General features: G+C 43.5%; 1 protein-coding gene across 4 annotated transcripts in view; it reads left to right on the plus strand.

Annotated features, from left to right (window-relative positions):
- The window catches only part of Slc35e2b (solute carrier family 35, member E2B), a 28,096-nt gene that overhangs the window by 11,644 nt on the left and 5,082 nt on the right, over window positions 1-11,370 (plus strand). For 2 of the 4 annotated variants that reach the window (XM_006239572.5, NM_001107998.1), the window contains exons 4-8: window positions 197-324; window positions 2,937-3,057; window positions 5,896-5,949; window positions 6,519-6,591; window positions 7,930-8,075. In XM_006239572.5, the coding sequence (XP_006239634.1) occupies window positions 197-324; window positions 2,937-3,057; window positions 5,896-5,949; window positions 6,519-6,591; window positions 7,930-8,075 (522 nt within the window). Of the gene's footprint in view, window positions 1-196; window positions 325-2,936; window positions 3,058-5,895; window positions 5,950-6,518; window positions 6,592-7,929; window positions 8,076-8,231; window positions 11,356-11,370 lie in introns of those variants that run through there. The other 2 variants (XM_008764361.4, XM_006239573.4) reach the window with 2 other exon arrangements.

Here is an 11,370-nt window from a genome sequence, read left to right on the forward strand (position 1 = left end):
CAAACAAACAAACAAAGTAGCTCAATAGTGGTTGGAAGGGGTTTGCCATCCTTGAATGTGATGGTGACATCCTTACCTGGTACTCAACCTGGTTGGAATGAGGAACCAGATGTGCCCATTGCTCATGGCTGAGCACTTAGAGCCTCTGATTTTAAGTAGACAGGTCCCTTTCATGATGCTCATTTCTTGTTTTGAGGTTTGCAACGGTGGTTTTAGGGCTAGTTAGCCTCAAGAACGTGGCAGTGTCCTTTGCTGAGACGGTGAAGAGCTCCGCTCCCATTTTCACTGTAATCATGTCTCGGATGATTCTGGGGGAGTACACAGGTAAGGTCTCTCTGGGTCTTTCTGTCTGGGCCTCCTCATCCTTGGTTCAGCAGTCAGCACCTATAGTGTTACCGACTGCCTATCATGTGCCGGGTTTTATTCAGCTTTCCAGAGCTCCTCAGAGCAGAGTAGTGACAGACCTAGGACTGACCCATGTTACAGTCACTTGCTCTCACTGCTCGAAAAGTGTCCTTGGTGGTCACATGTGGTCTTCTGCAGTCCTTTGAGCAGGTGCTTCATCAAGCCTACTGGTGTGCTGGGGCTACTGTAATGGAGAGTTCAGGTGTTGGGAGGATTGTACTTCATGACTTTCAGCTGGGTGGGGAGCTGAGTAGAAACTGGAAAATGACCATCCGGCCATACCTCTAAGGGCTCATCTTTGACCCAAAGCTGATACAGCAGTGCCCATATTCAGTGACAGGTACTCCTCTTTAATGCACAGTCGAGTGTACTTTGTGACTCTTTGAGGAGTTTTTGGAGACAAGAGTTTCTCTGTATATCCCTGGCTGTCCTGGAACTAGCTCTTTAGACCAGGCTGGACTTGAACTTATTATAGAGATCCAACTGCCCCGCCTCCTGAGTGATAGGATCAAAGGCATGCAACACCACCGCCTGGCACTTTGTGACTCTTAAGGCAACTGTTTTCCATCCTTCCCAAGGCCCAGGAGGTCAGATTTACTTTCATAATATATAAACTGTTTCAGATGATTTCCTTAGCATGTCAGATACACACCCTATGAGCTTTTTCTTAAACATTTTAAAATTGTATGTGTGTGGATGTTTTACTTTCCTGTATATGTGCACACTGTGGTACCTGATGCCCAAGGGTTTCCTGAAGCTGGATTCACAGATGATTATGAGCCACCATGTGGGTATAGGGAATCCAGATCCTTTGCAAGAACAGCCAGTGCCCTGATCTGCTAGACTACCTCTCCAGTGCCCCTACTCCATGAACCCTTTAAAACTCAGCATGTTCCTGGCTAGAAAAAAGCTCAGTGGTTACGAGCACTTGCTGCTATTCTAGAGAACCTGAGTTTAGCTCTCAGGATCTATATTTGAGGCTCACAACTGACTGTTACTCCAGCTCCAGGAATCCAGCACTCTCTTCTGGCTATTGATGTCACCTGCACACAAGTGACACACATGCACATAGATACGTACACATAGACATCAGTCAAAACAAATCTTTAAAAATAAAAATCAGGGGGCTGGGGATTTAGCTCAGTGGTAGAGCGCTTACCTAGGAAGCGCAAGGCCCTGGGTTCGATCCCCAGCTCCGAAAAAAAGAACCAAAAAAATAAATAAATAAATAAAAATCAGCATATTCAAGATGGTTATATTCAAGCTAAATGGGGCAGTTGATTCAGTGATTAAGAGCACTGGCTGATCTTCCAGAATACTGTTTCAATTTTTAGCACACACTCCAGTTCCTTGGGATCCTATGTGATTCCCTCTTCTGGCCTTCAGGGACACTGCATACAGTTAGTGTACAGACATACATGTCTACAGAACACACAAAATGATTTTAAAAAAAAGGTGCGGAATATTATATCAAATAAATATTTTGTTTTTAAAATATTTATTTAATTTATATGAGTACACTGTAGCTGTCTTCAGACACACCAGAAGAGGGCATCAGATTCCATTACAGATGGTTGTGAGCCACCATGTGGTTGCTGAGGAAGAGCAGTCAGTGCTTCTAACTGCTAAGCCATCTCTCTAGTCCCTGTCCTTGTTTTCTTTTTTTTTTTTTTTTAAAGATTTATTTATTATATATAAGTACACTGTAGCTGTCTTCAGATACACCAGAAGAGGGCATCGGATCTCTTTACAGATGGTCGTGAGCCACCATGTGGTTGCTGGGAATTAAACTCATGACCTCTGGAAGAGCAGTCAGGTGCTCTTAACCGCTGAGCCATCTCTCCAGCCCTTCTTTGACTATTTAAATAAGTCCTGTGTATCAAATTTTTTTAAAAAAGTGTTGAATAGTACCTGACATCAATTCTAGGAGTAATGTAGATGGGAAAGGTGATTGCATTGCATTGAATGCATTTTTAGTTAAATATCGGGGGGGGGGGGCATATGTATGAGTTTCTGCAGAGGCCAGAACGGTGTCAGATCCCCTGTTACTGAGTCACAGGCAGTGATAAGCCTCAGGTAACCAAACTGGGGTCCACAGAAAGAGCAGCAATAGTCAAAGCAGTTGAACCATCTCGGTATTTTAATTTATTGTGCAGTGTTGGGGTTTTGGGTTTTTCGTTTTTCAAGACAGGGTTTCTCTGTATATCCCTGGCTGTCCTGCAGCCAGGCTCTATAGACCAGGCTCGCCTTGAACTCGAGACCTGCCTGCTTCTGCTTCCCTAGTGTTGGTATTCAAGGTGTGAACCATACCTGGCTTGGCTTGGTGTTTTTTGTTTGTTTTGTTTGTTTTTCCTTCCCAATAAGTACACTGGAGGAGTCTGCTGACAAGGATGACAACTCGAGTTCAATCCCCACAACACAATGGTGGAAGGAGAAAACTGTCTCCCACAGGCTGTCCTCTAACCTATACATAATGTGCCATTGCCTGTATGCACCCACTCTTACGCACACTCCTATTCTGTTCTTGTCAGGGCTGCTGGTCAACCTGTCCCTCATCCCAGTCATGGGAGGACTAGCGTTATGCACTGCCACGGAAATAAGCTTCAACATCCTGGGGTTTTCAGCTGCACTATCCACCAACATTATGGATTGGTGAGTCACAGAGCACGGGGAAATGATGAAGGAGGGTTTGTTTAAGACTTGCTGTTTTTACTTTATCTAGTCCACAGATGTTCATACTTAAACAGCTCAGTCCCACTACTGGGACTCAAAGCTAGTCTCCACTGTCCTGGTTTTTCTCAAGAAGTACAATGACTTCCAGATGAGGTACTTTTTCTCCAAACCAAGATGGAGTTTGAGGCTGCGTAGTCCTGATTCTTTAAAATGCTAACTAGAGGGATAGTTACACAGTCACGGTAATTGTGATAGTCATTGTGTTAACTAGGAGAATTGCTGTAGCTCTAAGCTGTCCAGGGATACACAGTGAGGCTACCTTAAATAACAGCACTACCACCACAGTGAAGTTGTCTTCTGACCTTTACATGTCCGCCATGGCATTCATACACACCCCACCCAGACACATGCACTCTGTGTGTGTGTGTGTGTGTGTGTGTGTGTGTGTGTGTGTGTGTGCGCGCGCGCGCGCGCGCGAGCACCTGCGCACGCGCAGTAAACCATGTGATTAGTATGATAATTCTAAGAAGCATGTCATTGGCTCGTGAAAAATACAAACTTGGGGTTGGGGATTTAGCTCAGTGGTAGAGCGCTTACCTAGCAAGCGCAAGGCCCTGGGTTCGGTCCCCAGCTCCGAAAAAAAGAAAAGAAAAAAAAAAAAGAAAAATACAAACTTAACCCTGTATGTCACATAGTCAATCTAAATAAAACCAAGGAAGAAGCCAGAGACCATCTCAAGGCTGTGAAGCCAAGCTGTTGGATCCTCCTGACGTCAGAACTATAAAGATAAGGATAAAAAACTAGCCCTCAGGCAGATGCCAGCCATGTGGCAAGGTCCTGGAGGAAAACTTTGGGTTGCTATTGTTAGTGTTTGGGTCACACAGTTGATTGAGGACCAGATGTCATATTCTAGTCGTTTTCCTTTTCTCACTGTAGTCCAGGCTGTCTTTGAACTTGCAGTCCCCCTGCCACATCTCCTGAGTGTGGAGAGGACAGGTATTGGCCACAGACAGTGCACCTGATCGTCTCCTTCCTTGCCATCACAGGTTTAAAACAAAACCTATTGATTCAGAACTTCTAATCAGTTTGAGTTTTCTCCTATTTTTGTTTTAGAGACAGGGTCTCTCTATTTAGCTGTGTTTGTCCTAAAACTAATTTTGTAGAGCAGGCTGGCCTTGAACTCAGGATCTACCTGCCTCTGTCTTCTGAGGCATATACTAGCATGTCTAGCCTTCCTTTTTTGACAGAAGGAAATGAGCTACCACAAGTCTCTACAGGTTTGTTATCACTGTTACTGCTGAAGACAACAGCTGGCCTTGCTGTCAGGAACAGAAATGGAAAGTGCTCACCTTAGGAGTGATTCCCTCTGGGCTGGCCTGCAAGTTCATGGTTCTCAGGAACCTAACAGGGTTAACCACACAGAAGACCTCATGTGAAAAACTTCATCACTAGACATTCTCCACAGCCTGATTTTTCCTGACTTCCTCTTGATCTTACACACACACTGAATTTGCCCAGAAGCCAATCTGCAGGGAACATGAATATTTCCTTGTTTTCTTACTGCCTGTTGCATGAGCCTCTAAAAGGCAGAACCTCCAGATGAATCCTGAATGTCTGCAAATGCTCTTATTCATACTGTTCTATTACTTGAGACAGCCTCCTTGGTCACTATTCTGTCAGCGAGAGGCTTGGAGGCAGGGTCAAGTTCCAGCCTCTGAGGTCGTCCCCCCCCCCCCTTTTATTTTTTTTGAGACAGTTTCTCTGTGTAGTCCTAGCTGGTTTGGAACTCAGAGATCCGCCTGCCTCTACCACTACCACCCAAGTGGACTATCCCCTGGCTCGGAGGTCACTTTTGAAGCCAGAATTGTTTTATTTTCCCATTGGCTACTTGTGTGTTTTCATTGTGGTTTATCTGGTCTGGCTTAAAAATCTGTAGTTTTCCTTTGGGTTGTTTGTTTGCATGAATAGTTTTATTCAATTATATACATGTCCTGGGAGTCCTCATTCACTTGTATCCTAATACTGATTTATGTGAACTTCATTCCAAAAGAATTATTTTGGTTTTTTTTGTTTGCTTGCTTACTTTGCTTATTTTAGTTTAGATTTTCTTTTCTTTGTTTATTTGCGATAGAGTCTCTCTACTTAGCCTTGACTTTGAACACACAGAGGCCTGCCTGCCTCCTGAGTGCTGGGATCAAGGGTGTGTACCACCTGTCCTGTTCTCAGTTTGTTTTTATTGCAGACGTATGAGTGCTTTGCTTGCATGTTTGTATGTGCATCACATGTACCCGACACCCTCAGAGGCCCATGGAGGTCAGAAGAGGATACAGGATGCCCTGGAACTTGAGTTATAGAAGGTTGTGAACCACCATGTCAGATCTAGGAACCAAACCTATGCTCTTTTGTAAGAGTAACAAGTGCTCCTAACACCTGAGCCATCTCTCCAGCCCTTCTTTTGTGTTTATAACAGGGTCCTACATAGCCCAAGCTGGCTTCTAACTCCTGCATCTCAAGATAACCTTGAACTTCTAATTTTCTTGCCTCTACTTCCCTTGTTGGGTTTTTCAAAGTGTGCAGATGAGGACCGTGGTGGTTCTCTGATGTCTGAGCTGGTCGGTCCATTCAGGTTCTGCATTCTCGATTTACTTGTCTGTAGGGACAATAGGCACAGTTCTACTTCTCAATGAGATGATGCTGAACACAGCTGGTACAGGACTGGCCTCCGGCAAGTAAGTGCTGGTGGCTGTCTGCCTTTGTAGCCATTGTCATTAGCTGCCTACCCACTAACTAAATGTTAACATGTTGTCTTTGTTCTAGTTTGCAGAATGTTTTTTCAAAAAAGCTTCTCAGTGGGGACAAATACAGGTTCTCGTAAGTATCTCCAGTAAGAGGATTTCTAGTTTCTATTTTTGTGTCTGGTGGCAGTAGTAGGATGGCCGTAGTGTGTGGAGGTGGAGTGGGGAGGGGACGAGACAGCATCTCCCTATATAGTCCTGGTTGTCCTAGAACTTGCTATGTAGACCAGGCTGGCCTTGAATTCACAAAGATCCTGTGATCTTTGCCTCTGTCCCTCAAGCCCTGGGATCAAATATGCACTACCATATTGAATCTAATTTCATAAGGCCCAGTAGGACTTTTTGGTCATTGTACAGCTTTGAATGACCCCCAGGAGCCTGAATTCACTTTGAGTGTTTTGACGAGCTTTGCAGGTCTTTGTAAAAAATTGAGAGAAAACTACCTGTTTCCTAACTTATTCCTCAGACCACCAAACAGCCAGTTCAGTTCATGGTGACCCATTCATTCTGGGGAGCCCAGGGCATCATTGTCACTTTGGGAAGCACAGTTCTGTATTGTTGATTCTTTAGCTTTTGATCTGAAAGTACCTGCATAGAAGCCTAGACTCAAGCATGGGAAAAAGCAAGTATCTTCTGTCACTGCAGGGCCCCGGAACTGCAATTCTACACCAGTGCTGCTGCTGTGGCCTTGCTGATTCCAGCATGGACCTTCTTCATGGTGGGTTTCCAGCCTGGCACCCACCACACTGGGGCTACTGCTGCCCTTTGACAGTTCAGGAGAAGAAGGGTGGGCAGGTTATTAGTTTTAAGGTTATCTTTTACTTTGGAAAGGGATATTTTTCCACTGTAGAATAGTCAATAGAGCTGGGTGGTGGCACACACCTTTAATGCCAACACTTGGGAGGCAGAGGCAGGCAGATCTCTGTTAGTAGACAAGGCCAGCCTGGTCTACAGTGAGTTCCAGGACAGCCCAGGCTACACATAGAAACCCTAAAAAAAAAAAAAAAAGTCAACAGCATTTTTTTGTTGTTTTGAGACAGGATCTGGTATGTAGCTCTGGTTGGCCTGAAAGTTGCTATGTAGACCAAGTTAGCCTCAAATTTAAGTGTATTAGTCAGGGTTCTCTAGAGTCACAGACCTTACAGGTAGTCTATATAGTAAGGGAATTTGTTGATGACTTACAGTCTGTAGTCCAACTCCCCAACAATGGTCACCATCAGCTATGAATGGAAGTCCAAGGAGTTAGCAGTTGCTCAGTCAGTCCCACAAGGCAGGCAAAGAAGAGAGATTCTTCCTTCTTCCAGTGTCCTTATGTAGGTCTCCAGCAGAAGGTATGTTGAGTTCCAGATTAAAGATGTGCACCGCCATGCCTGGGTCTGGGGCTTGCTTTCTGGGACCGTTAGAGCTATATCTGCTTCAGCCTCTTGATTGCTAGCATTGAACAAATGTGTCCCCACACCCACCTAAGTCACTGTTTGAAAGCAAACAGAAGATTCCTCACCCTCAGCCCCCTTCCCTAAATGGCTGTCTAGTGAGCCTGTAGGTACAGATGCACTCATGACATGTTTTTCTTGAGTCTCTCAGTTTATGAAAGTGTGTGTCTGTATAAACTTTTTTCCTTAAAACATGTTACACTGGGAAGTCTATACTGACCATGCAGTTGGATATAGCCTTTACCTTTCCTCACAGTTACACACGTGGTAAAGGCATTTCTCATATCTACGTCCTTTACAAATGGGATGTGTCTTTGGAATATAGTCTTAGAACTGGAATGGTTGGTTGAAAGAAACATTTTATGTTCCCACTAGCAGTGCACAGGAGTTTGTTCCTTTTGTAGCACTCTGTGCATCCTGAGAGTCCTGATACCAGTGACACCATATTCTCTCAGTAGTGACGGTGACAGTGAAACACAGGCCAGAAGATTGTCCTTTCGTTTTTTTTTTTTTTGGTTCTTTTTTTCGGAGCTGGGGACCGAACCCCGGGCCTTGCGCTTCCTAGGTAAGCGCTCTACCACTGAGCTAAATCCCCAGCCCCTGTCCTTTCGTTTTATCCATAGGATGTCCCTGTGATTGGTGGGAGTGGGAAGAGCTTCAGCTACAGCCAGGACATCGTGCTGTTGCTGCTGACAGATGGCGCCTTGTTTCACCTTCAGAGTGTCACTGCATATGCCCTGATGGGAAAGATCTCCCCTGTGACTTTCAGGTGAGTCGATATTTTGTGCCATCACTACATGAAGTAGATTTGCAGGGAACTTTTTCCTAGAAATCCATGTTGCTAGACATTTTCTAAGGTTCTTTTTCTGTCTACAACGGAGCTGTCAAGATTTAGCTAAATAATGGGATGTCTGTGTTGTCCCAGACAGGCACTGGTGGCCACAAGTTGTTCCTGAGCTCTTACTGTGGAAGTACTGTGACAAGAGAGCTTTCTTTATTGGGTTTGAATCACTGTCTTTGTGTCTTTCTGTTTTGTTTTGTTTTGTTTTGTTTTGTTTTGTTTTTTGAGACAGGGTTTCTCTATATAGCCCTAGTGGCCTGGAATTCATACAGATTTGCCTGCATCTGCCTCCCTAGTGATGGGATTAAAGTCACGTGTCACCTTGCATGGTTTGATGTTTCATTTTTCAATGTTGGTAATTTTTCAAAAAGAAGAAGAGGGGCTGGAAAAATGGTTGAGTAGTTAAGAGCACTGGCAGCTCTTCTTTTTTTAATTTTTTTTTTTTTTTTTTTCTGGAGCTGGGGACCGAACCCAGGGCCTTGCGCTTCCTAGGTAAGCGCTCTACCACTGAGCTAAATCCCCAGCCCGGCAGCTCTTCTTGATTTAATGGCTGTTCCCAATGGTAACTAACAACCCTGTAACTGCTACTCCAGGGGATCTAACACCCTTCTTCTGGCCTCCTTGGTCACTACAGATACATCACACTCACACATATGGACAAAGCATCCATAATAAAGTGAAAATAAGTCCTCATACCAGGCAGTGGCGACACACACCTTTGCTCGTAGCACTCAGGAGGCAGGAGCTCCTGAGTAGGAGCTCTCAGTGAGCTCAAGACACGAATGATCTACAAAAGAATTTCCAAGACAGCCAGGGCTATAAAGAGAAACCTTGCCTCAAAAAATAAAATTAAATTAAATAAGTAATAAAATTTCAAAAAAATAATCTTTTATTTAAAAAGTTTTTGGTTTTTTTGTTTTGTTTCTGTTGTGGAAGTAACAAATAAGCACAGGCGTCCTGTAGTATCTGAAAGGAGACTAGTGCAGGACCATCCACCAGTGCTAAGAATCACAGATTTCGGGGCTGGGGATTTAGCTCAGTGGTAGAGCGCTTACCTAGGAAGCGCAAGGCCCTGGGTTCGGTCCCCAGCTCCAAAAAAAAAAAAAAAAAAAGAATCACAGATTTCTTTTTGAAATGGTCTTATATATATAGTCTATGCTGGCCTGGGACCCAATATATATCTAAGAAAACCATAAATTCCGTAATCTTCCTGCTGCTGTCTCTCATGTACTATCATATCTGATTCAAAATCCAGATCTTAAATTCCTTATATAAAATGGCAAGGAATTTGCATAGAAACTACATTTGGGACTAACAAAATGGGGTGTAAATGCTATAAATAACTGTTACACTGTATCTTTAGGGAGTAATAACAAGGAAAAAAGTCTATACACTTAATATAATCTCAGTTTTTTTCCAGATATTTATGTCTGTGGTCAGTTTACTCCAGGCATGTCTAACACATAGAGCCTGTTGCTCTCATCATAGAAAATTCAAAAGGGCAGAAAAGTATAAAAATTAACTTATTCATAAGCCCAGCTCAAAGAACAAAAGTACAGGCTGTTACTGTTACTATTTGATCCAAATGGGTGCGTGGGATGAGTTCAACTTAACAAATTATAGCCTCTTGAGATTGTTTTTCCCCTCGGGGCGTAAAGATCTTGACAGTGTGCATGGAGTTTGTTTCATTCTGTTATGCAAAGTAAGCTGAAGTATTTAGGGGCAAAATATCACAGCGTTGTTGTGCGTGTTGCCATAATCCTTAGAAGTTTGGAGCAGAATAGTTAGACACAAGACTAGGATCCATGATGAAAATTCTTCCTCTCCACAGACACACACACACACACACACACACACACACACACCACTGCATAATATTGTCACTTTAAAGCACAGTGTCTTCACTTTAAAATATTTCAGTCCAGGTACTGGAAGATGGCTCAGGGTTAAGAGTGCTCACTGCTCTTGCAGAGGACCAAGGCTCAGTAGCAAGCACCTACACTACAGTTCACAACCATGTATTCCTTCAGTTCAGGGAATCTAATACCTTTTCTGACCTATGTGGTCTCCTGTACACATGGTGCACATACATACAGTCAGGTACATGCATATATACACAAAATAAAATAAACATTTTAGTTCAAAGAAATAGGGCAGTGTGGTTGCACGTTTGTGTAATTCCAGCATTCAAGACACTAACGCAGAAGGACCCCTGCACGTTCAAGGCCAGCCTAGGGTATATAGCAAGACCTTGTTTCAAAAAACTAAGACAAGGGGCTAGAGAGCTAACTTAGCGGTTCAGAGCACTTGTTACTCTTGAAGAAGTCCTGGTATTGGTTCCCAACATCTACACGGTGATTTACAATCATCCAAAAGCTCCATTTCCAGGAGATCTCATACCCTCTCCCTACTTCTGTGAGCACCAATCAGGAACGTGAGCACATAGAGACACGCAGGAAAACTCACACACTGATCTTCCTTCTGACCACTTAGTTCCCAGAAATAACAACTCTGAGCTAGCTCTTCGTTTACTATCCCTTTTATTTTAACCTGAGTTCAGCTACATGGCTGGTTTACTTCTGTCTTCTTGGCATTCTGGGGTGAATCTTTCCTTATTTTTTTCTTCTTTTTTTTCTTTTTTCTTTTTTTCAGAGCTGGGGACCAAACCCAGGGCCTTGTGGTTGCTAGGCAAGCGCTCTACCACTGAGCTAAATCCCCAACCCCGAATCTTTCCTTATTTAACCTGAGTTCAGCTACCTGCTGTTCTCAGGATTTTGGGGCAAATATCTCTCACCTCTGACTATTTTCCAGATTCTTTCTATCCTGACCAGATGATCCTCCTCCTATTTTCTGCCTCAGCTCATTGGCCAAAAGCTTTTTTATTGATAGGTGATGCTTATAAGAGATTCTTTGTACACATACACAAAAAGTGAAATAATAAAATGTTTTTAAAAAAAGACAAAAAGCTAAGACCAACCTGGGTATGCTAATGCACTCTTACAATCACAGTATTGCGGAAGCAGAGGCAGGATTCAAAGCAGCTTCATTTACTTATAAAGATACATGTTAGCCTGGGACATCACAGAAGGAAGGAAGGAAGGAAGGAAGGAAGGAAGGAAGGAAGGAAGGAAGGAAGGAAGGAGGAAGGAAAGAAAGAAAGAAAGAAAGAAAGAAAGAAAGAAAGAAAGAAAGAAAGAAAGAAGGAAAGCTGAAACGGGTGTGA

Source organism: Rattus norvegicus, chromosome 5, assembly GCF_036323735.1.
Source record: "Rattus norvegicus strain BN/NHsdMcwi chromosome 5, GRCr8, whole genome shotgun sequence".
Classification (NCBI taxonomy): Eukaryota; Metazoa; Chordata; class Mammalia; order Rodentia; family Muridae; genus Rattus; species Rattus norvegicus.